The 24564-nt window shown below is 47.2% G+C and overlaps 1 protein-coding gene across 2 annotated transcripts in view; it reads right to left on the bottom strand.

The window, feature by feature from the left end:
- The window catches only part of Lrp4 (LDL receptor related protein 4), a 47720-nt gene that overhangs the window by 10090 nt on the left and 13066 nt on the right, over nt 1–24564 (bottom strand). Inside the window, exons 2-31 of one of the 2 annotated variants that reach the window (XR_007103911.1) lie at nt 22843–22989; nt 21569–21685; nt 21200–21313; nt 20748–20864; nt 20280–20408; nt 19937–20056; nt 19421–19546; nt 18749–18874; nt 18425–18559; nt 17904–18029; nt 17041–17271; nt 15966–16122; nt 14050–14267; nt 13736–13912; nt 13211–13333; nt 11081–11289; nt 10837–10918; nt 9994–10099; nt 8847–9048; nt 6759–6948; nt 6542–6673; nt 5549–5689; nt 5113–5199; nt 4836–5007; nt 4198–4360; nt 3854–4079; nt 3196–3499; nt 1484–1702; nt 1187–1321; nt 282–409 (exon numbers count right to left, since the gene is read on the bottom strand). Coding sequence is in view for 1 of the 2 variants with exons in the window: in XM_047516698.1 (XP_047372654.1) it covers nt 301–409; nt 1187–1321; nt 1484–1702; nt 3196–3499; nt 3854–4079; nt 4198–4360; nt 4836–5007; nt 5113–5199; nt 5549–5689; nt 6542–6673; nt 6759–6948; nt 8847–9048; nt 9994–10099; nt 10837–10918; nt 11081–11289; nt 13211–13333; nt 13736–13912; nt 14050–14267; nt 15966–16122; nt 17041–17271; nt 17904–18029; nt 18425–18559; nt 18749–18874; nt 19421–19546; nt 19937–20056; nt 20280–20408; nt 20748–20864; nt 21200–21313; nt 21569–21685; nt 22843–22989 (4640 nt within the window). In the remaining variant the exon portion in view is untranslated. The remainder of the gene's footprint in view (nt 1–281; nt 410–1186; nt 1322–1483; nt 1703–3195; nt 3500–3853; nt 4080–4197; nt 4361–4835; nt 5008–5112; nt 5200–5548; nt 5690–6541; nt 6674–6758; nt 6949–8846; nt 9049–9993; nt 10100–10836; nt 10919–11080; nt 11290–13210; nt 13334–13735; nt 13913–14049; nt 14268–15965; nt 16123–17040; nt 17272–17903; nt 18030–18424; nt 18560–18748; nt 18875–19420; nt 19547–19936; nt 20057–20279; nt 20409–20747; nt 20865–21199; nt 21314–21568; nt 21686–22842; nt 22990–24564) is intronic. The other variant, XM_047516698.1, reaches the window with a different exon arrangement.

Raw genomic sequence — 24564 nt, 5'->3', positions numbered from 1 at the left:
ACATAAGAGTTGCCTGAGCTCCAGTGCTGGGATCACAGCATTAGCCTCAATGGTGAAGTTTATTAAAATGCATATTCCTGGGCCCAATCCTCACAAAGCAGATTCTCTGTAGCCAGGACCCAGGAGCCTGCATTTTAACAAGCTTCCCAGCTGCTTCTGTGCATCACTGTTTGAGAGTCTCTACTTTAAATGGTAGAACATAGGAGCCGTGGAGCAGGAATAGCAAGGCACTTGGAGGCTTAGAACCCCAGGGAAACACCCAGTCAAGGAGGTTTAGTTACCTCTCTCCTGAGCCAGTACCTGTGTGAGGGCAAAGGGATGGGACACATGGCTGACCAAGACCTGCCGCAGCTTCCCGTTGAGGTCAGCGCTCTCAATCCGGTCCAAATGTGCATCTACCCAGTAGATCCTGTGAAGAAAAAAGAATGATTGCCAAGGAGTACAGCTCTTCTCTCTAAGGACCTATCTTTGTCCTCCAGACCTGAACTGGCAGGTGCTGCCAGCTATTGAGACACACCTATGAGGCGAGGCCACTCTAAGTCCCAAAGCCGAAGAGGGAATTGGTGATTCATATGAAGGAAGGCCAGGGCTGTCTTAGGAGGCACAGAAAGTCTAGTGATTTCAGAGGGGCCCCGCCAGCCTCATCTTCAGCAACTTGATCACCCTTGACTTCTACCCAAAAATCTTAGGCCAAATTCTTATGAATGGTCAAGAAGAGAGTTCAGTCAGCATGGCCCTTACCAAGGTTAAATTAAGAGGGCACTCTGTCAACTCTCCAGGAGACCTTGATCCCTTTCTTTCTTCAGAAATGGGGACAGACTGTCTCACAGCCCCTTTCCCTTCCTCCTGCCCTCCAGCATTTTTTTTTTTTTAAATCTAGGCCAGGAATTGCAGTTCCAGTGTCTACAGGATCAGATGAGTAACAAATATAAGAACAGCTGTTGAGTGGTTGGGGGAGTGGACCTTATGGTCCAGGCAGAGGACATGCTCTGTTAAAGGCCCTCAAATTAAAAACACATGAATCAGAAGGACAAAAGTCATATGAGTGCTGGCTGTAGCAGGATATGTTCCCTCTCCTTCTCACTGCTTCCTCTTCCCTGCCCTCCAAGGAGCTTTCCATCTTTTCATTCTCCCTACTTCAGTCTCCATCCAATTTCCAGGAGGCTATTTGGAACAGGATTCCTACCTGCGGGTATCATAGTCCAAGGTTAGGCCATTGGGCCAACCCAGGTCTGTGTTGATGAGGACCTTCCGGTCGGAACCATCCAGATTTGCCCGTTCAATCTTGGCAATGTGGCCCCAGTCTGTCCAGAAGAGGTACCTGAGACAACAGTGCCATTGTCAGAAAGGCATGAGGAGATGCCACCCAAAAGCTGACAGACTATGAGGACATGCCAAGACTATTAATATATAGGCACACTTCACTGGCCTCTCATCTGGCCCCTTCTTCCCTGGATCTCTTTTTTACTGACCATAAACTTACCCCTTCCTGGGGAAAACAGCAATGGCCCGAGGTTCATCCAAGCTGTTGTTGATCAGCACTTTGCGGCAAGAACCATCCAGCCTTGATGCCTCGATGGTATTTCGGCCTGTATCTGTCCAATACAGGTTCCTGGCCACCCAGTCCACTGCCAGCCCATCAGTGGTCTTCAGCCCACGCCCAATCACTGTCTCCATGTTGTTGCCATTCAGGTCTGCTCGCCTTGGGGAGAGCCCAGAATTGGATGAGTGACCAGAATGACCAAGAATAACTGAAGTTCCTTTAATCCATAATTGAACCCCCACTAGACTGAAAGCTCCATATGTCTCTATGCAGTCATAGGTCTTTAATAGAGACCAAGTATCTACTAGCACATTATAGGTACTCAATAAAATATTTGCAAATGAATGAATAAATTCTTAGGAGGACAGAGTATTTCTTGCAACATGGAAACATTAGGACCTTAGGGTCCATGTCTTTCCAGAGGACAGATTAATCATCCACCACAAGCTTTTGGCAGGAGACACTGATCACTAGGAGATGATTATAAGGAAGACAGATTGTCAAAACCTGCCAAAGTCCTACACTAGAGAACTCGATCTCAGGATGAGGAATATACTATAATCACTTGGGGGACTTCTTTCTTGCATATGCCCATCTGCCCCCAGTACAAGATTCTAATTCACACTCAGGGAAAACAAAGGTGAATACCCACTGTCCCCACGTGAGAATCTCAGCCACTTTTTTTCTTTTTCTTTTTGCTGTACTGGGGATTGATCCCAGGGATGCTCTACACTGAGTCACATTCTGAAACCTTTCTATTTTTATTTTGAAACAGGGTCTTGTTAAATTCCTTAGACTGGCTTCAAACTTGTGATCCTTCTGCTTCAGCCTCCAGAGTCTCTGGGATTACAGGCAGGTGCCACCACACCTGGCTGTGTGTGTATGTGGTATTAGGCATAGAACCCAGGGGCACTCTACTAGTTAGCTACATCCCCAGTCCTTTTCTTCTGAGAGAGAATCTTGCTAAATTATGCAGGCTGGTCTTTAACTTGGAATCTGCTTTGGCCTCCTGAAACCTGGGATTACAGGCACATTCCCAGCTGATAGACCCTTAGCACTGATAACAGGGCATCATAAAATATAAAATATAAAAAAAATATGTAAAAATAAAACCAAAAACATTAAGAACAACAACTTTGTAAACCACAGTAAACCTTGACTTTTGGCCAGGGCTCCTGTATTGCAATATGGATACTAGCTATGTGGACTACTCATCAATGAGTCCTAGGGGTTCTTGAAGCTCCCTGAGGGCCCAGTGGTAGGTAGAACTTTATCTGTTTTGTGTGTGTGTGTGTGTGTGCGCACGCACGTGCACGTATGCATTTGTATTGTTTGTTTTACATATTTCTATATAATCTTCGTTTTCACTTATTTATTGTTTGAGTAGGGTCTTTCTACATTACTCCATCTGGCCTCAAATTTTGCAATCCTCCTGCCTCAGTCTCCTGAGTATCTGGGATTTATATAATTGTTAAAAGTTTAGAACTTTGCTCTAAATGATAGCACTATAAAATGAACAAGTTAGAATTAGAACTGACTGTCCAAATTACCAAATCACTCAGTCCATTTAGATGTCAACATAGAACATAACTTCACCCCTGAGGGTTCAGAAGCAAGTCTGTGTTCCCTGAAGGTTTCAGTGATACACATACCTGATAACATCCAGAAACACATCTGTGTAATACACCTTCCCATCTACACTGTCATAGTCCAGGGAGATGACATTGTTGAGCTCAGGAACAGGGACGTGCACATCTGTGTGGTCACTGGTGTCCAGTGAGATACGCCGGATGGAGCCTCGGCTGGAGAAGAGCAGGTAGGTCTCAGGAGAGGGGTCACAGGTCTTCCCATCACCCTTCAGCTGGATGCCTGTGGGGCAGGCACAGGAGAAGCCAGAAGGCCGAGGCAAGCAGAGATGAGAGCATCCGCCATTTCTCGAACCACACTTGTTAAAACCTAGTGATGAGAGAAGCACAAACTTTCACACCCAGCAGGGAATACTGCCCAATTCCACAAAGGTTCCAGTTTCTTGTGATTGACTTCTTGCTATTCTATGTGACAGGATTCAATGTCTGGTAGGGCAGGGAGTGGGGCAGATATAGAAGGAATGTCTCCAGGAGTCCTTTGAAGGTGACAGCATCATGTAGTTGTAGTATTAGCCGTACCCACAGGGAACTGAGCCTGTTCTGGAAGGGGACTTAGGCAGATCACTGTCTCTGATTATGAAGGAGTCCTGTGCTCTGAATATACTTCTGTTGAGATAGCCCCAGAAATCCAGAGACTCTGACCCAAGCCCCAGGGTCTTCTCACCCAGTGGTTGCATCCGGTCCACAGCCTGGATGTCCATGAGGCCTGGCAGATTGGACCTCACCAGGATGATATTGCTGCCAGTACCCTTGTCAGCACGGTGGATGCTACGGGTCTGCCAATCAGTCCAGTAGATATAGGAGCCAAGAAGTGTGAGGCCATAGGGGTGCTGCACTGGTGACACCAACGTATGCCGATTGGCACCATTTAGGTCAGCAACCTCAATTCTCTGCCGGGAGGAAGAAGGTAGGAGGCGGCTATCAGTCTGGGCACCCTCGGTGCAGATGCAGGACAAGCCTCTCCCATCTTCCCAGGCTTCTAGGAAGCAGCAGGGACAGGACTCTCACCTCAGTGTGGGCATCAGCCCATAGCAGTTGGGAGCTGACCTTGTCCACGGTCAGTCCATTGGGCCATCCTAGGTTGTTGTTAATGAGCACAGTACGATCTGAGCCATCCATTCCAGACCGCTCTAACTTGGCATTCTCCCCCCAGTCTGTCCAGTACATGAACCTGAGTAAGAAAGAATAATTGCAGATTATTCTGGCAGCCATAGTATGCCATGAGGACTTCATGTCAGACACTGTGCAAAGTATTTCACATGCATTATCTCACTTAATCCTCACTAGGGTCACAAAGTATGCATACCTTTTTTACAGGTAAGGAAGCTGAGGATTAGAGAGATTAAGTACTAGACTCAAAGTGATACAGGTAAAACATGATGAAAAAATATAAATTCTGGTTTTCCAACTCCAAGGCTCAGACTTCTAACCTCTATACTGTCCTGGCACTCTGAAAGGAGCCACAGGGGAATGGAACAGACCCAGGGAGGCCAGTCTACAGTGACCTCCAGAGTTCACAATGTTCTCGTGATGCATGCTGCTCTCCAGTTCTCCACTGCCACCTTCACCCTCTCTATAGCCCCAGCTGAGTGGGCCCATGCAGCTCTCACCCCTTCTCATGGTATAGAACAAGAGTCAGCCCTCACCCCATCTCATGGTATAGAACAATGGCCCGGGGACTGTCAAGGTTCTGCCACACCAACACTTTCCGCATGGACCCGTCCAGGTTGCCCACTTCAATCCTGTTTGTTCCTGTATCTGTCCAGTACACTTTCCGGCCAATGGCATCCACTGCAAGCCCATCTGTGGTCTGCAGCCCTGCAGGAAGTCAGAAGAGCACACTGGCTCCTGCTTTAAGACAGATGGGATATTTCCCAGCTCTGTAGCCAGACAGGTGGTCCCTGGGCTGGGAGGAAGGCCCACCTGTGGTGATGATGTCCTCGTGCTGTGAGCCATCCAGACTGGCACGGCTGATCCGGTGCAGTGTGCTGTCAGACCAGTATACTTTTCCTGGAGAGGGAAGGCTTGGCTCAACCCAGGCCCCACCCTCCACAATGGCACACACAGCTGACTCATTCCCTGAGACATCAGGGTCCGTCAGAGAGCTCTATAGCTTTTAGCAGAGGAAATCAAGGGAAACAAAGAAATATCCTAACAGAATAGCTCTTAGCAGAGATGGAGACAGGAGGGCCCCAAACTGTGACTCCACAACCAGAGAGACAGGAGCAGGGGTTATGCCAGGGAGAATGGGCAGCCAGGCAGCCCCAGGCTCTTAGCAAGAGGCAAAGGAAGGGGAAAGGAAGGACAGTAAGAAAGGGCAGAGTCAGAAAACTAGGTGAGAAGTGGGGGCCACACAGACCTTCCTGGGGGTCTACTCCAATGGCAATGGTGTTCTTCATGGTAATGTTGATTGGCACCACCACATCAGCAAAATAAGGGATGTCTAAGGAGACCATGCGTACATCTATCCTCCTGGCGAAGATGAGGAAACTGTTCATCCCTGCCCAAGTGGAAAGAGGAGAGAGGATAATCATTCAGCAGAACCAATAAGAGGATCTGGAGTTAAGCAAACTGAAGCTCATGCCCTGATCCTACTAGTTTCTAGTTGCGTGATCCTAGGCAAGTTATTGGAATTATTTAAGCCTCAGTTTTCTTATCCATAAAATGTGGTTGATAACAGGGTGGTTGTAAGGATTAAGAGATCACATTCACAAAGCACTGAGCATTAGATCTCTCATGTATTTGTAAATGATACCTCTTTACTAATATGTGGAAGCAGCTCTCTTTGAAGGATCCTTTACCATGAAGCTTAAGAAAGGAAGTAAAGGGACTCCAGGGGAACTTACAGCTGGGAAGCACACAAATTCCCTGGGAGGTTAGAGTTCAAATGCAGCCCACCATGCAGCATTCCCAGGGGAAAACCCTGCCTTCCAACATCTCAGTAGCCAGGTCCTGTTTCTGGGATTAGACCCTTATGGTTGTCACGTAGGTCATACATGCAAAAGTGGCATATCTAAAGGGGTTAGGGAGGATGCCATTATATTGTAGATATGATACATATTTATATTTATTATACCTGAGCAGAAGGAAGTTGAGTGTCTTGTAACCAAATCAGCATATTACAAATTTCCAACAGATGCAAGGAAAGCCTCTTGAGATAGGAACATATTTTTCTAATATGCATGAACGTAAGAAGCAGTGGGATCCTGTCTACCTGCTCCCCTGGATCTCTCTCCTTCTGAAAGTTCTGTTTCTCCCCTAAGCTTCCAGAAGCACCAGGATTCAGACCACATTGTAGCATATCTGCAAGGAAAAAGCTACTTTCCATCCTAGATATGATGCTTTTACTCACCTGGTGAACAGGTCTTGCCATCAGGAAGCAGGTTGATGCCTGTAGGGCAAGTACAGCTGAAGCCACTTGGATTTGGGGACCGAAGACACAGGTGGCTGCAGCCTCCATTCTCCATAGCACATGGTGTGGTCACTGGGTAGGGAGAAGGGAGGTCAGTGGAGCTGGCTAAGGCATAACAGGGCTGAGGAGAAGTCATGGCAGGCTAAGAGTTGCTCACCTGGAGGCCGCCTGCGGTGGAAGACATGGATATCCATGAGATTCTCCAGGTTTTCCTGTAGGGTCTCCCGGTGCAGCCCAGTCAGTCGGTCGGCACTCTGTATACTCTTGGTCTGCCAGTCAGTCCAATAGATGCGCTCTCCATAGAGAGTCAGCCCAAAAGGGTGGGGGAGCTGGCTTCCGATCAGCACCTGCCAGGGCCCCAGCACTTGTGTCATCCCAAAAGGGTCTGACAATACAGAGCAGCAGTCAAAAGGTGGACATGGAGTCAAATGCAGCTCTGCCACTATCACTTACTGTGTGATCTTGACCAAGAGCTAGTCACATAATCTCTCTCAGCCTTGATCTACCAATCTGTGATACGACCATGACTACGCCTGGTTGCAATTGTCTTGTGATGATTGTAAAAGATCACATATCGCTTACATAATCAAAGGAAAAATAGCAACTTTACAGTGTACATCCCCTTAACTATGCAATAAAATACACATCAGGATAGTGGGACAAGCCTACATTTGTGCCTATTGGTGAGACACAGAGAACGCAGGACGTGACTCCACTTAACGTAGTATTCCTGCCCCAAATATATAATCTGAATCCAATCACAAGGAAACATCAAACCCCAAATCAAGGAAAATCTACAAAATAATTGGCTTTTATATTTAAAAAATGCAAAGTTTGGGCTAGGGTTATACATTAGTGATAGAGATTTTGCCTAAAATGCAAGAGACCCTAAATTCAATCCCCAGTACAAGAAAGAAAGAAAAAGAAAGAAAGGAGGGCTGGGGATATAGAGTGCTTGCCTTGCAAGCACACACACACAAAAAAAAGCAAAGGTCAAGAAAGATAGGGCACAGTGGTACATTCCTGTATCCTAGCAGCTCAGGAGGCTGAGGTAGGAGGATCGCAAATTCAAAGCCAGTCTCAGCAACTTAGTGAAGGCCTAAGCAACTCAGCGAGATCCTGTTTCTAAATAAAATACAAAAAAGGGCTAGAGATGTGGCTCAGTGGTTAAGTGACCCTGGTTTCAGTCCCAGTACAAAAAAAAAAAAAAAAAAACAGGCTGAGGAAGTGTTCCAAAATTAGAGATTAAAGAAATAAGATCACTAAATACAAATTAAATACAAATGGGTGATCCTGGATGGGATCCTGGACTGAAAAAGAAAAAGGAAAAAAAGCACATTATTGGGAAATTGGTAGTGAAATTGAACATAGATTATGGAGTATACAGCAATATTATATTAATGTTAAATTTCCCAATTTTGATAGTTTTACTGTGGCTGTGTAAAACAATGTCCTTGTTCTTAGGAAATATGCATTGGAATATTTTGGAATCAAGGGCAAGATGTTTTCAATTTAATCACAGATGATTTTGGGGGAAAATGCACACATGTGTAAGTAGAGAGAGGATAAAAATGTAAGAAATGTGACAAAATTTAGTTTTTTGGTCTTTGTTTGTTTGTTTTTGTTCTGTTAATGTTTTAGTTTTAGGTACCAGGGATTGAACTCAGGGGCACTCAACTATTGAGCCACTTCCCCAGTCCTATTTCATATTTTATTTAGAGACAGGGTCTCACTGAATTGCTTAAAGGCACCTTGCTTTTGCTGAGGCTGGCTTTGAACTCATGATCCTCCTGCCTCAGCCTCCCAAGTCGCTGGGATTACAGGCCTGTGCCACTGTGCCTGGCTATTTATTTATTTATTTATTTACTTATTTTATTGTTCTTGCCACTTTTCTGAAGTTTGGAAATTATAACAAAATAAATTATAACAAAACCAAAGAGCAATCATGGGCCTGGTATGCCACTGGTGACTAATTAGTGTTAGCTATGATGGGCATTAGGCAGGTACAATTATACCACCAGCCCACAATACACACAAATCCCTAGTTTGCTTTCACCATCAACCAGCAGCCCCCACCCCTACTCCCACTCTGGAGGGTGGCCACAGTCTCAGAGAAATAGCACATGCCCCATGCTCATTTCATAACCTCTTGGTCCCCCTATCTAGCTCCTTTCAGCTTCCAGCCAGGGAGCTGTGTCCTGGAGGCTATCAGGGCTATGGGAAGAGGCCTTACTGACACCCTTACCTTCCTATTGCTGCCATCCAGTCCAGCAAATTCAATCGTCTTCATGCCAGCATCAGCCCAGTATAGCCTCTGGGACCCATAGTCAATAGCTAATCCATTAGGCCAGGTCAGATTAGAAGAGATGATGACTTGGCGGCTGGAGGCATCCATGCCAGCTCGTTCAATCTTAGGACTTGCACCCCAGTCAGTCCAATACATGTACCTGGGCACAGGCAAGGGAGGTCTTACAAGCCTTCCAGTTAATGTCCAGTGGGAATCCAGGGAACCTAGGGTTTTAGGGTTTCTGCCAACAACAGCTGCCCCAGCCTCCTGCCTCACTGCCCAGCCCAATTCTGGACTCAGAGCTGTCCCCAGAGGCCTCTCTATTTTCTATCACTATTGAAAGGCAGAGCCCATGGCCCGAGAGTACACAGCAAATGAGGCCTACTTGGGAATAAAGAAAGGGGAGGGGAGGGTGCGGATTAACAAACACTTTCTTAGGGGTGAGATTGTGGCTCAGTAGTAGAGCGCTTGCCTAGCACGTGTGAAGCACTGGGTTCAATTCTCAGCACCACATATAAATAAATGAATAAAATAAAGGTCCATTAACAACTAAAAAATATTTTTAAAAAAACACTTTCTTGATTGGGTAGGTTAAGTAATTATGGTATATCATTTTAACCAAATTCTACATAACCATAAGAACAAGATAGAATTATATACTTAAAGGGAAAGATACAAAATATGTAGCCCAACCAAGTTAAAAAAAAAAAACCCAGTCCCAAAACAGTAATGCCATATTTAAAAACCAAAGTCACTATTTATATACATTTAGAAGAAAATCTGGAAAAAGTACACCAAACTCTTAACAATGGTTATTGCTAGACAGTGAGATGATAGAGAATCTTCACTCTATGATTTAATTTTCTTTATGAGTTACTTTTATAAACAAACTAAAGTATTTTTTGTAATTATAAAAAATAAACAAAAATTTTAAAGTTTCCTTGTCTAGACAGGACACAAGGTTCTCACTGCCTTCTGTGGTTTCTATAGCTGCCCTTGCATCTTTGATATGCCCACAAGATCTGGCCTCTCCCCCCTATCAAACAGACTCCCCTCTAGTACTTAGGTCTTGGGGAGGATGGAGCTCCTCAGGTGCAGTGCTCACCCGCCCATGGGTTCCACCACGATGTCCCGAGGACGATCAAGGTTCTCCCAGATGAGTACTGTCCTCATGCTGCCATCTGTGTTGGCTACTTCAATACGGTCTGTACCTACCGAGAAGTAAGAGTAAAGATATGAACTCTACTCTTGTTCGTTCACCTTATCCTCCAAGAGATGCTCAGTAAGTGTTTTGTGATAGATGCACAATGCATGTTTAGTGAATTAAATTGTGAGAAGAACTCCAAGGAGGTGATCAGTTTCGTTTCTTGGAAAAGCAAGACTTCCAAACCAACTCTGTCCAATAATTTGAGGCAATGACTCTCCAACTTTAGTATGCCTAAGAATTAGGAAAGGTTATTAAATTACAGAATCTATTCTAATGTAATCTAATTCCTGAATCTAATCCCCAAAGATTCTGATTCAGTAAGTCTGGGGTGAGGCCCCAGAATATGCATGACTAACATCTTCCTAAGGAATGCTGATACTGCTGGTCCAGGGACCACAGTTTGAGTAGCATTGGTTTATGGCATTCCTTTTGCCTCTCATATCAACCTGAAATGCCTGGTTTTATCCAGAGAGTGATGAAAGGAAAACCACAGGGCATTGGTTCATCATCTGAAATGTTTTAAAACATTTCCAAGTGTGGTTACATCACAGATATTGTTGCCACTTGCCTAACAAGTGTCTAACCCTCAGATGTGAGCTTCTTGTTATAACTCTACAGCAGCCCGACCTCTTCTGCCCCACCAAGGACTTTAGATCAAGAGAGACACAGTCCAGGAGAGGCACAGGTTCCTTTAAATAAAAGGAACCCCAGGCAGCCAGACCATGGGTCTCCTTTACATACCTGCATCTGTCCAATATAGCTTGTTGGTGACCCAATCAATCGCCAGGCCTGCAGGGCTCTCCAAACTGGTATCCACTACCACCTAGTCAGGAAACAAAATTGTGTTGCCAATGGCATTTCACTCCAGCTCTAGAGCCCAAACTCCACCAGTTCTTGAGGTATGGAAGCCCTTACCCGGGAGAGGATGGATTCCACTCCTCAATCTCTGCCCTCCCTGAGGGCCTGGGTCCACACTGGTACCTACCTCCTGTCCTGTTCCATCCCACTTGGCCCTGCTGATGGTATCAGTGCTGACATCTGTCCAGTACACATGGTCATCCCGGGAGTCCCAGTCAAGGGCCACAGCACTGCGCACGTCAGCCAGTGGGATGACATCATCGGAAAGGTCCTCTGTGTCAAAGCTGATCCGACGGATGTCCATCCTTCGGGCAAAAAGCAGGAACTTGTCAAGACCTGATCAAAGGCCGAGAGGGGTCTTCTTTTAATGCTCTAAATCCAGTAACAGTGACAGACACAGACACTCACCTGCGTGACACCTGGTCAATACACTTCCTGGGACTTGGTGCCCTTTGCCCCCTACTCCTCACACCACAGGCCCCCTTGAGCACTGGGCAGAATCAGCCTTTGGAATCCAATGGAAACAGACTCTACCCAGGACCCAGAAATACATGTTGTTTAAGTGTGTGTTCGCTGCAGTTTTTCTCTCTTCTGACTTTGCCAGATCTCTGTCAGTGCCCTGGTGGGATCACTGCCAATACCCTGCTCTGCTTCTCTACTTCTTCCTCATTTCAGGGGTTCTGATTCTCCTCTGTCATCTAACTCCTTCCTCTAGCTGTTCTCATCACAGTTTTAGCCAATAGTGACTATTCACTGAGCCAGGCATTGAGCTTTAGTGCTTAGGAAAACTTGATGCCCACACAACCCTTTGTGGTATGTGTTATTCTTGTTCCCATTTTCTAGATGAGCATCCCTTAAGTTAGTTGAGACCAAGTAACTGCCTAGGATCCCATAGTTATAGAGCACCAGAGCTGGGACTCAGTTTTACTCCAGAGGAAGAGCTGGCCACTGGTCTCTACAGTGTCTTCCCACCAGACTCTTTTCCAGCTTCTGCCCTTACTCTGGTCTGTCTGAATATTTTCCCAGTACAGTTATCCCATTGTATCTGCAGGGCATTGGTTCCAAGACCTCCACAGACACAAAATCTGCAGATACTCAAGTCCCTCATATAAAATGGCATTGTATTTGTATATAACCTGTACATATCCTTCCATATATTTTACTTTTTGTTTGGTTTTGGGTTTTGGGGTTTTTTTTGGTAATTGGAATTGAACCCAGAGGCACTTTACCACTGAGCCCCATCCCCAGCCCTTTTTATTTTTATTTTTTAAAATTTTGAAACAGGTCTTGCTAAGTTGCTTAGGGCCTCCCTAAGTTACTGTGGCTGCCCTGGAACTTGCAATCCTCCTGCCTCAGCCTCCTCAGTTGCTGGGATTACAGATGTGTACCACCATGTCTGGCTCTTCATGTATTTAAATCATCTATAGTTTACTTAAAATACCTAATGCAATATGTTTACTGTTGGTTTGGTGCTGGAGATTCCAAATGCAATATAAATTCTATGTAAATAGTTGTCATAATTATTGTTTAGGGAAGAATGATAAGAAAAAGTCTGTACATGTTCAATACAGACACAATTTAGATATATATATTTACATGCATATATACGTGTGTGTGTGTGTGTGTGTGTGTGTGTGTATTCAAAGTTGGTTGACTCTGCAATTGTGAAACCCACAGATACCTAACTATATACTTTTCTGTATATAGACACTTCCTCCCTAATTTTGCCATCTGACGCCCTGGCTTCAATCCCCAGCACTGCCAAAAGGAAAAAAAAGAAACCTAAACCTGAAACCTAACCTAACCTTACCATCTTTCTTTTATTCTCCATCAGTGCATGAAATGAAATTTCTAGGTGTTCTAATTTTGGTTCCCTGATCTAAACACTAAAAGAAAGTTTTAAAAACTTTCTTTTTGGGGTGAGGCTAAAGGTAAAGAGGTTGGAAATCATTCCCCTACTTTCTCGAAGAGCCTAGAACCCTCTTGCTGCCTAGAGATAAGGCATCCTACCTGGTGAAATAGAACATAAGCCTGGTTGCAGGTGTTCATACTTGACTGGGCAGTGTCACTGAGCCTTTGGTAACTACTGCTGGGCCCTCAGTCTCAGTTTTGATATAGGATCCCTCAGCCTCTTAAGTTCTTCCTCTCCAGTGGCTGCAGAGGAGACTGGCTCTTCCTCCGACAGGCAATCCCTCCAATCCTTCCACCCTCCCACACAAGGCACATCCACTGAGGCTGGTGTTCCAGACCCACTTACTCTGGGCACAGGCGTGGCTGCTGATTTTGCGGAAGCCAGTGGGGCAGGCACAGGTGTAGTTCTGGGCACTGGGAAGACACAGGTGGGTGCAGCCTCCATTGTTGTCTCCACAGCGGTTTTTCCCTGCTCAAAAAGCCCAGAGCAAGAGGGTCAGGTTAAGGCTAACCATTTCCAAACATACCCCCCTCAGTCCAGGGAGTAGGCCATAAACTCCCCAGAGGGAGGAATTATGTCCTATTGCTTTTTATATCTGCACGGTGAGTATCTGACCCATAGGAGAGGCCCTGTAAATGTTTGCATGAATTAAATGGGAACACAGAAGCCAAATAAAGTCTTTGGTGAGTTTTGATGTTGTACCACCCTAAATGTCCAGCAGAGGGAGCAATGAGCCCATGTCAATGCCAGCCCTGTATGTCCCCCATCAGAAGCATCAGCAATAATTGCAAATACAAGAAGTTTCTCAGAAGCACCAGCAGCCACATCATCCATGAGACTCTTTTGCCTCACCTGATGGTAGGTTTTTACCTGCAGGCTGGCGTTGGGGGTGCAAGGTATGAATGTCCATGGGGAAGTGCAGCTTGTTACGAATGATTTCCTGGTTCTTCCCAGTAAACTTATTAGCACTATTGATGCTTTTGGTGTGCCAGTCTGTCCAGTACAGGCTGTCTTCAAACACTGTGATGGCGAAGGGATGAGGGAGGCCTGGGGAGAGTACAGAAAGACCTCAGTTCAGACATGGTCTTGAACAGCCCTGGGCCCAGGTCTGGCAACTGCACAAATCTCACCCTCTGCCAAGGCTCCTGGAGGCAGGGACAGGGGAAAGAGCAGGAGAGTCTCACCCTGGCTGATGACAGCCTTGCGATGACTCCCATCCAGGTTGGCCCTCTCAATGACGTGGTGTTTAGCATCCACCCAGTACATACGGCGCCCAGCATAGTCAATGGTGAGGCCATTGGGCCAGAAGAGATGGGTATCCGCAATGATGCGTCGTCCAGAGCCATCCATGCTGGAGGCCTCAATGCGAGGGGTGTTGCCCCAGTCTGTCCAGTAAATGGTACTAGGTAGATAGAAAAGAAATTGACAGGTGGGCAGCAGAGGATGGAATGGGAGAAAACAGGTTAGTAATCAGAGGCTTCTAGCCATTTAACCCAGAGGAGTCCAACTGTCCAAAGAGTATTTTTAAAATATTCTAATTTAACTGTTTCTAGACAGAAAAAAAGAAATAATAGATGTCTCTATCTTAGGCACTGGGATATACCAGTGAACAAGACAGGTCAAAGTCCCAAAGCTCATGGGATTGACAAGACAGTGTATATCAAGTAAGACAGGCACTTTCATCTTTGTCACAGTCTACACCTACACGCACAGGTTGTTTCTTTTTTTATTTTTATTTATTTATTGTGGTACTGGGGATTGAACACAGGGGTGCATAACCACTGAGTCACATCCCCTGCCCTTTATTATATTTCATTTAGAAACAGGGTCTCACTAAGTTGCTTAGGGCCTCATCAAGTTGCTGAGGTAGGCTTTGAACTTGCAATCCTCCTGCCTCAGCCTCCTGAGCTACTGGGATTACAGGTGCACGCCACCACACCTGGCCCTCAGCACTGTTGATTGAACCCAGAACCTCATACAGGCTAGGCAAATACTCTACCAACTGAGCTACTTGTTTTTATTTTATTTTATTTATTTTTTGTACCAGGAATTGAATCCAGGGCATTTTACCACTGAGCTAAATCCTCAGCTCTTTTAATTTTTTAATTTTAAGACAGGTCTTTCTAAGTTGCTTAGGGCCTCACTAAGTTGCTGAGGCTGCCCTTGAATTTGCAATCCTCCTGCCTTGGCCTCCTGAGTCTCTGGGATTACAGATGTGCACCACCACATAATACTGGTTTATTTTTTATTTTGAGACAGGACTTACTAAGTTGCCCTGGAGGGCCTTGAACTTGTGAATCACTTGCTTTAGCCTCCCAAGTATCTGGGAATAGCTCAGATTACAGCTGTGTGTTTCTAGAAACAAAGAGTTTCTAGAACAGTTAACACAAAACTAAAGGATCTTATAAGACATCCTTTCAGTTGATGGCATTGAATTTAAAAGCCAGGGCTGGGGTTGTGGCTCAGTGGTAGGGCACTTGCCTAGCACATGTGAAGTACTGGGTTCAATCCTCAGCACCTCACAAAAATAAGTAAATAAATAAACAAATAAAATATAGTTTAAAAAAAAAAAGAGAGAAGCTTAAAAAACCAAAAGCCAGAGCTAAGAACTTCCATTTTTAGAGACTTTGATTCAGTAGACTTTTCTATTAACTTTTTAGTTATTTTAAATTAGTGATAATTTTTATCAATTAATTCAACTATAAACTTTTTAATTATTTTAAATTAATAATTTTTATTAATTGGCTCAATCCTATGAGCTAATAATAAAAACATTACTTAAAAACTTACCTAATATGTATATTATATTCCTTTAAAAAGTTTCATCTCATTTAATCTTCATACAACTATGAGGCAGAATTTTTTTTTCTTTAATAATCGGTTTGGAAATGAGTACAGGGAGCAGAGAGAGATGGACAACCCCAAGGCCACATGGCCAGTTGCTGCAAAGTCAGATCACAGACATAGGAGTGTGTAGATGCACAGTCCACATGGCTAACATCACACTGAGGATAGCCCCATAAGCCTGTCCCAGGCAGCTTGGGAGTTGCCCCTACAGGTTGCAAGAGAGATTTAGTAGCCTGAGACTCAACCTACTCACCCCTCCATGGGGTGCAAGGCAATGGCCCGGGGCTTCTCAAGGTTCTGCCACAGTAGCACCTTTCGGTGAGCCCCATCCAAGTTGGCCACCTCGATCCTTGATGTCCCTGAGTCAGTCCAGTAAAGTTTGTCATGGACCCAATCCACAGCCAGACCCCCTGGTGGAAAAAGTAGAAGTGTCAGGGATTCTGCAGGGCCTCCTGTGTGCCTTAATAACAAAAGCAAACTCTTATATAAAGCAGTTTCTGGGGCCAAGCACTACCGTAAGAATATACCTGTGTTAACTCATTTGATCATCACAACTCTGTGGGCCAGGTACTATGATTCCCATGAAGATGAAGAAACTGAGGCACAGAGAAGTCAAGTCACAATGCCAGGGTATGCATTTCCTCCTCCAGGTCAATCACGTGCCATTTCCTGAATTCTGGCTCCTGACCCACACCCAGGTCTCCCTACTCCACCAAGGTGGGGTTTGCAAATTGTCACCTAGGACTTTGCAGAGGCTTTCAGAAGTTCCAAAAGCATTGGCATCAACTATGTTCTATACCAAATTCTTTCCTTCTTTCTTTTCGTTTCATTTCCCTCTAGCAGTGCTAGAGATTGAGCCCAGGGCCTTGTTGCATGGTAGGCAAGCACTCTACCACTGAGCTACAGCCCGAGCCCCCAATATCAAATTCTAATCCACTTCACCTACTTAGAATAGCTGAGATTGCTGAGTAAACTGTTGCTGTTTTGTAAATCTATGAAACATTTGGATATATTTATCTGGACCCATCAGAATATTCTTGATACTAAGCAATCAAAACAAAACTTAGAAGTGTGCTAGATGCTAAGGTGGATAGAGAACTGTAACTGTCCATAAATCTCTGACTGCAGTAAGACATTCACCAAATGTTATATCTGCACCTATAAACTTAATATATACTAACAAATGTTTTCCATGTCAGAGTCCACCCAACACTTCACAGGGAGAAAGAAGGGCTCAACTGCGGAAAGCTTGCAAATACTGTCCTGCGCCTTCCACCATCGCGTTGCCTGGTGTGGCCCTGCCCCTCTCCGTGGGGCCTGTTGCCTACCTGGGCTCTCTAGTCCCGTGGACACAACTTCTTCCACATTGCTGCCATTGAGGTTGGCTCGGAGGATCCGGTCCAGGGTGACATCGGACCAGAAGACCAGCTCACGTCGGTGATGGAAGTCGAGGGCAATGGCGTTCTCCAGGTTGTTGAGCAGCAGCGTGTACTCAGAGCGGTGCGGCAGCACCTGCCGGATGTCGATGCGATTGGCGAACAGCAGCACAGGTTCTGGCCCTGGCACACAGTGTAGAAAAGAGTTGGGTTTCAGAGCTACCGGACTCATCAACATGTACCCCCAAGACCTCGACTGTCACATGGGGCCCCTAGCCCACTAGAGCATGCCCCAAGCTGCTGGCATCTGTCCTGAAAGAGTGGAAACCTCCCCTACCCCAGTCTTTCTACCTCTCAACAAATCCCGTAGCTCCAGAGCACCTGAAGTTTCTCCCTTTCTCTCTCCCCTCCCGCTCTGTACTGGAAATTGAACCCAGGGGTGCTTTATCTCCTGAGCTATATCCCCAGTCCTTTTAGTTTTTGTTTGTTTGTTTGTTTGTTTTAATGTTTTCTAGTTGCAGATAGATGAACACAATAGCTTTATTTTATTCATTTATTTTTATGTGGTGCTGAGGCTAGAACCCAGTGCCTCACACATGCCAGGCAAGCGCTCCACCACTGAGCCCCAGTCCCCTTTTAGTTTTTATTTTGAGACAGGATCTCACGAAGTTGCTGAGACTGTCCTGAAACTTTTAATCCTCCTGCCTCAGCCTCCCAAGTCATTGGGATTAAAGGCATGTGCCACTCTGCCTATCCACCTGGGGTTTCTCCATGCTCAGTCCTTGGCCACCCAGCCAAATACAAACACCCCTTACCCAGAGCCTTGCAGCTGCGCCGGTCCGGCCGTAGTTCATAGCCTGCTTCACACCAGCACTGGAAAGCCCCTTCACTGTTGGTGCATCCTTGGCTACAGTACCCCTCCTCAGCACATTCATTCACATCTGCAAATGCCAGGGAGGATCAGGAGGTCTCCCTTCTGCCATCCTCTTGCCCCAATTCCCAGGCTGACTAGCTGTTTTCGTGCCCACATTCCCATCTACTGTTCAGGTCTAGTGGGAAGCTCTGTAATAAGTGGTTAAAAGCTTTGAGGTCATGCAAACCCAGGCTGGAATTCCAACTTTGCTATTCACTAGCTGTGCAGCCTTTGCTAAGCTACTTAACTTCTCTGAGCTTCCATTTCCCAGCTGTGAAATAGGAGGGATGATCTCCACTTTCTAGGGTTATTGTAATACTAAAATAAGGTCATATCCATCTAATGCCTGACCCATAAGAAACAGTTGCCTATCTGCTGTCCCTGCCCAGCATTCTGACTGCTCCATGCCAGGCCCCAGCTCACCATGGCATGTGCGCCCATCCTCTGTGAGCCGGTAGCCTGTGTGGCAGGTACACTGCACTGCCCCCCGCACCATCTGGCACTTCTGGGAGCAGCCACCGTTGTTAACACTGCAGTTCTCCTCACCCGTCCGGGGCCCTGTGCCAGCCAAGCCAGAGTTGGGAGTTGAGCCCAGAATCCTCCCCCGGACGGCCAACTTGACATTCCACCTGGACCATGGAGAACAGCTCCCAAAGTGCAAGAGTCCCTAGGGAGGATTCCCTTTGAACCCTATGGGTGGGTCCAACCACAAACCGCAGGCCAGGACCGCCCACTGGGGACACTCACGGCAGTTCTGCTGTGGGCTCTCGTCACTGTTGTCACCACAGTCATTGACCCCGTTACACAGCTTCCTCTGCCCAATGCAGCGCCCATTCCAACACAGGAACTGGTCGGAGGCACATTGGGGGCTTCCTAGAGAGAGAGGGAGGGGAAGGGGGAAGAAGGGAGGGCCAGGTCACAGCGGGCAGGGCTTGGGTCAACAAGGGATAGAGTCTGTCATTTTCTAAGGTGAGCTAGAGACAGATGACATCAAGGAGGGAGGGTTGGGGTCCAAGGCAGGAAACAGCTCAGACAAGCAGGCTGGACGTCTGCATTCCCACCCTCCGGGACATCATGGCGGATGAGGGTCATGGGACAGAATAATAAAATGCACCCATGTGCTCAGTGCTGGGCGTGGCAGGGGAGGCACGAGAGCTGGTCCCTGCACTCGGCCAGGGTGAAAGGCACCGGCCACGCCAGTTAGTACGTGAGCAGCCACTGAAGCTCACAGCCCTGACACTGTCCCAGGTGGCAGTCAGCCATGCACCCAGCCGTGACACTGTAACTCGCAAGGGCAGGAGACATCCAGGTCCTGGGAAGGATCCGAATGAAGCATCGCCTTGGAGAGCTGGTGACACTGCCCCCCACCCCTGCCAGCACCTGCAGGCTGGGGGGCTGGGGCACCCCGGGAGACTCCACCTGTGTTCTCACAGTTCTCTTCATCGCTGTTGTCCGCACAATCGTCCTCCCCATCACAGCGCCAGGACAGGCGGACGCAGCGGCCTGACCGACAGCGGAACTGTTCCGCCGTACACATGGAGGTGGCTGGGCAAAGCAGAGGCATAGTGAAAAGGTGGCCCTGCTTCAGCCTGAAACTTCACCCTGCCACCCACAGCTGCACTTTATATCAGTACGCATGCCACTCTTCTTGACACCTGTGTCACAGCTGCTCTATGTGGCACCTTTGTGCGAATCAGAAAAAATTGATGCCCCTTCCTCAAGGCATTTTACTGCCATCAGTAGAATCTATAAGTGGGACATCTATGATGTGACTAGCATCCCTTTAAATACACTGCCACTGCAGTGCACAACCTGTACAACCCTACCAGGCGGTCCTGTCCAATATGTCCTCAGGCTTTATTGGTAATGACCTCTGTGATCCCACAACCCCTTTCCCAGGAACCCCTTGGGCTTTGGTGCCATTCTCCCACTTACTGCAGTTGCGCTCATCAGACTGGTCATCACAGTCCGCGTCACCATCACAGCGCCAGCCTGCATTGATGCACAGGCCACTGTCACACATGAACTCCCCAGAGCGGCAGGGCTGGTGGGAAGCTGGGGAAACAAAAGTCCTCCGTCTCCAGCCAGTCTGTGCCCATAGCGTCCCGAGGTAGACCAGAAAGCCCAACTCCTGCCCCTCCCGGAACCCCAGTCCTCCACCTCTACCTGAAGGACCAGGGAATCCAGGAACTCCTGCCCCCATGGCACCTGTGCCTTGCCACTGGAGGAGCTCCTCCCAGCCTGGTCTCCCCTCCTCCCAGCTGGCCGGAGTACTCACAGCAGTCAGACTCGTCTGACCAGTCCCCACAGTCATCGTCGCCATCACAGTGGTAGATGTCCAGGATGCAGCGGCCGTAGGCACACTGGAACTCCTCCAGGTTGCAGGGGGGCGCTGGCACTGCCGAGGCTGGAGGGAAGCAGGGTGGCGGGGCAAACATCAGGCTCCATGGAGGAGAGGGGCCCTCGCTCCTCAAAGGGCAAGATGCTCAGGCAGGGTGGCTTCCTGAGTGAGCTATGACCGGGGTTCATTTGGGATGGCCCTGGCAGACTGCCATATTCAGGTGGGCCAGCAGGAGCCCTCCCCTCCCACCTGGCGCACCTGCTCCTCCTTAGGTCACCCAGGGGCTGATTCCTGAGACTCCACCGTCCTTGCCTGCTGCACACGCACCCCTCGGTCTGCCCTTAACCCAGGGGACGCCGCCTCTCCCTCGCCCAGCCCAATGGTCTGACGTCTGGGGCCACTCACGACAGCTCTCCTCGTCCGAGCCGTCTTTGCAGTCTGTGTCACCATCGCAGTACCAGTGCTCAGCAATGCAGCTCCCGTCGCTGCAGCGGAATTCCTTGTCAGAGCACTTGCGCATGTCTGGGGAATGCAAGGGGACAGTCATGCCAAGAGAGTCCCACAGGCACCCTTATTACCACCCTCCCTGACCCCCAAGTGCGCTGACCCTGGAAGGGGGGCATCTGATGAGGCCCCTGGAAGACCCCACAGATTCAGTGCAGACTCTGGAGAACGTCAAGGTGCAGAGAACCTGGCCTCAGGTTCCTGGGAGCCTGGACTCTGCTGGCCTCCTGCCTCCCTCCGGCTGTTCCAGACCCCTGCAGCAGTGCTGGGCCTCTGCTGCTATCTCCTCCTCTGGTCAGGCTCCTCTCCAGTCCCCTAACCCTACCGGCTTCCCCAGAGAGCCTGCCACTCACCACACTGCTCATCGCTGTTGTCACCGCAGTCATTGTCACCATCACAGTGCCACAGGCTCCGGATACAGTAGCCATTCTGGCAGGGGAACTCATCCTCCTCACACTCTCGAGGGGCTGTGGGCACAGAGCAGTCAGGCTGCTGCAGCAGTGGGGTGTGGTGCCTGGAGCTGCCCTCAAGCAGCTCCAGTGCTGCCCCCAGGGCTCTGGAGGAGGCGGGCACCTCCAGGGGCTTATGACCGAGAGAGGAGGTCAAAGGACAAGACAAAGAGCTGAAAACACAAGAGCTCTTGTGGGCCTGGGGCATCATTTTCTGATTAAAAATCCTTTCCCAACAGAGCCTGACAGAGGCTGGTCCCTGCCAACACTCACGACAATCCTGCTCATCAGAATCATCTTCACAGTCATTGTCCCCATCGCACACCCAGGAGCGGCGGATGCACTTGCCATTGTCACAGTGGAAATCCAAAGGGGAACAGGTGGGCAGCACTGAGTCCCCAGAGAAGAAGGGAAAAGTGAGTCAGGCAGGCAGGCTAAAATGAGCCAAAAATCCTTCCCCAACACCCTCTTCCAAGAACCCTGCCTTGTAGCCCTGCCCCGAGGACTCCACGCCTGCCCACAACTGGTGGGGAGCTAAGCCACTGGGAAGAGAGAATAGTCGTGACAAGAGACCCACAGGGCAGAAGCAGAAGAACCCAGAGGACTCAAAGCCACTAAGTAAGCTGCAAGAAAAACATGGCAAGAGAAAGCAGGGATTTTTTTTTTTCTCTTTTACTCTTATTAAATGATGATTGACACATCTAGGCTTAATTTCCAGTTCGAGAGCTCATTATTTATAACACTAAGCAAGTCGTTGGCCCTCTCTGAGCTGTAGTTTCTTCGACTGTACAATGGGGATAATTATACTCAGCTCATAGAGGTCTTTTGAGATAATGCATATGAAAGTGCTCTATGAAAGTGAAGCATTTATCATTACCACAATTAGCTAGAATGGTTAGGGTTAATGATGTCTAGGTTGTAGCCTCATTCTTATTAGGATAATTAGCCGCCCTCAGACATAGATGCTGCAGGTCAGAGATTTTACCCCTGTCCCAGACAACTGGCTTAGCAGTGATATTTTCATATATCCAAGACAGGACACCCTGACCATCATCCATATGTTACTATGCCAGGGGAAAAGGAAGATTTAAATAGAATAAGAGATTTCTTATAGAGTTAATGTTATTAAGGGAAAAAAAGGTATGACTATACAGATGCCAGAACAAGAAACACAGAAATAACCAGCATCCATGTATGGTACATAAATTTTTAAATGAGCAAATTTGCAGAACATATACACAAACACATATTCACATAAATACAGTGAGATCTATTTAAAGTGACTACCTATGGTTTCAAGAACATTTTCTTGTACACTTATTTCAAGGTTTGTTTTATTGAACACACAGACACGAACCACCCAAATATGGGACAAATGGAGGCACATATATTATGAAGAAATCTCCCCTCTGTCGATATCTGTCACCCTAGCAAGAGTCCAACTCTCCAAGGTCCAAAGCAGTAGATGCACTGAACACCTCATCGGCCTTGGCCCCACCCCCAGGTCCCTTTTCCATTACCTCCTACCACACCAGGGCAATACTTACTACACCCGTCCTCATCACTGTGGTCCCCACAGTCATTGTCCCCATCACACTGCCACTGGGCAGGAATGCAGGTACACTCGCCGAGGGCACTCACTGCACAAGTGAAGTGGCTTCTCCCACAAGCACACTCAGGGCTGCTGGCCAGGCCTGGGCAGGGGGAAAAGAGGCAGAGCTCAGTTCCTGCTCAACCAAAGCCTATGGCTGGTCACTGTCACCCAGGGAGCCATGGTGATACTGCAAAGGAGATTCGAGGATCTGATCATGCCTCCTACCCCCATCCAGGGGTTAAATGGTCCAAAAGAAACCCTCTGATTTTGGTCTTACGGAGACAGCCCAGGTGACCTCTGGAGGTGCTTTTTCATGCCCAGAGACAACTGGGGCTACCTAGAGGCTGATGTTCTTGGAAAAGCAAAGCTGAGCACAGACAGGTGATGGTGAGAGGTCTCCATATGCCTCTTTTTAACACTAGCTTGAGATATGAATGCTTTTGCCTCTATCCAAGAACAGACGCTGGCACGCTGACCAGGGAGGGCGAGAAATAATGGTGGAGTTTAAATAGTGGCGCCTCATTAGGTTAAAGAAGCCACAGAGGGAGCAGGAAGCAGCCTGTGAGTCCCACGGTCAGAACTTACTCTTTTTTTGCGGTTGTTAGTAGACACATTCATTACATTTATTGTAATAACTACTCCATCATAGGCCTGACTTGAATCTATGTGAACAAAAGATGATCTGAAAGCGAATCTCACTAAGTTGGATAAAGAAAGCAAACATTCCCAGTCATTTTTTGCATGAACACAGATGACATCATTTACATCAGACCCAGGCCCACGCATTTTGGGAGAGTAAATTTTACTCCTAGTACAGAGTCTCTTCAAGTAAGATCATAAAAATACAATACAGTGTGAGCCCAACTTTAAAATTACATGCAGCAGCCCATACCAACACACACGCACGGCTCCTAAATGGGATGAGAGAAGCTGAGTCTGGCATCTGCTAGGGCTCGTTTGGGGAGATAATCGGGTATAAGGAACTAGAACAGATTGAAACAGGAAACAAAACCATGCCCGACAGTCACACAAGATCAAATGATCCTCTCCACGACCAAAAGAACCCACGTGAAACCCTCAGCCAGCCAGGGAGGAGGCCAGCATTCTGTGCTCAAACAGGCCCTCAGCTAAGTGGCGGGAGACATCTCTACATCTTACAGAAGTCACTGAAGGGATGGGGAATCTGCTTTCACAGGACAATGGACACTTCTAAAGGAAAGTCTGGCATTCAACTCTCAAAAATGAAATTAAAAATTAAGCCAAGCTGGGGTTGTGGCTTAGTGGTAGAGTACTTTCCTAGCATGTGTGAGGCACTGGGTTCAATTCTCAGCACCACGTATAAATAAATAAATGTCCACTGACAACTAAAAAATATTTTAAAAATAAAAATAAAAATTAAGCCAAGGCTGGGGAGATAGCTCAGTCGGTAGAGTGCTTGCCTTGCAAGCACAAGGTCCTGGGTTGGAACCCCAGCACCACAAAAAAATAAAAAATAAAAATAAGCCAAGGCCTGGGGGTGTAGCTCAGTGGCAGAGTGCTTGCCTAGCACATGGAAGCACTGGATTCCATCCTCAACACCACATTAAAAAATAATAATAATAAATTAATTAATTAAAGGTATTGCATCCATCTACAACTAAATATTTTTTAATTTTAAAAAAATTAGGCACAACCT

The sequence above is a fragment of the Sciurus carolinensis genome, chromosome 11 (genome assembly GCF_902686445.1).
Source record: "Sciurus carolinensis chromosome 11, mSciCar1.2, whole genome shotgun sequence".
Classification (NCBI taxonomy): domain Eukaryota; kingdom Metazoa; phylum Chordata; class Mammalia; order Rodentia; family Sciuridae; genus Sciurus; species Sciurus carolinensis.
The sequence above is the reverse complement of the archived record's forward strand: the minus strand, read 5'-3'. Positions and strand labels throughout refer to the sequence as shown.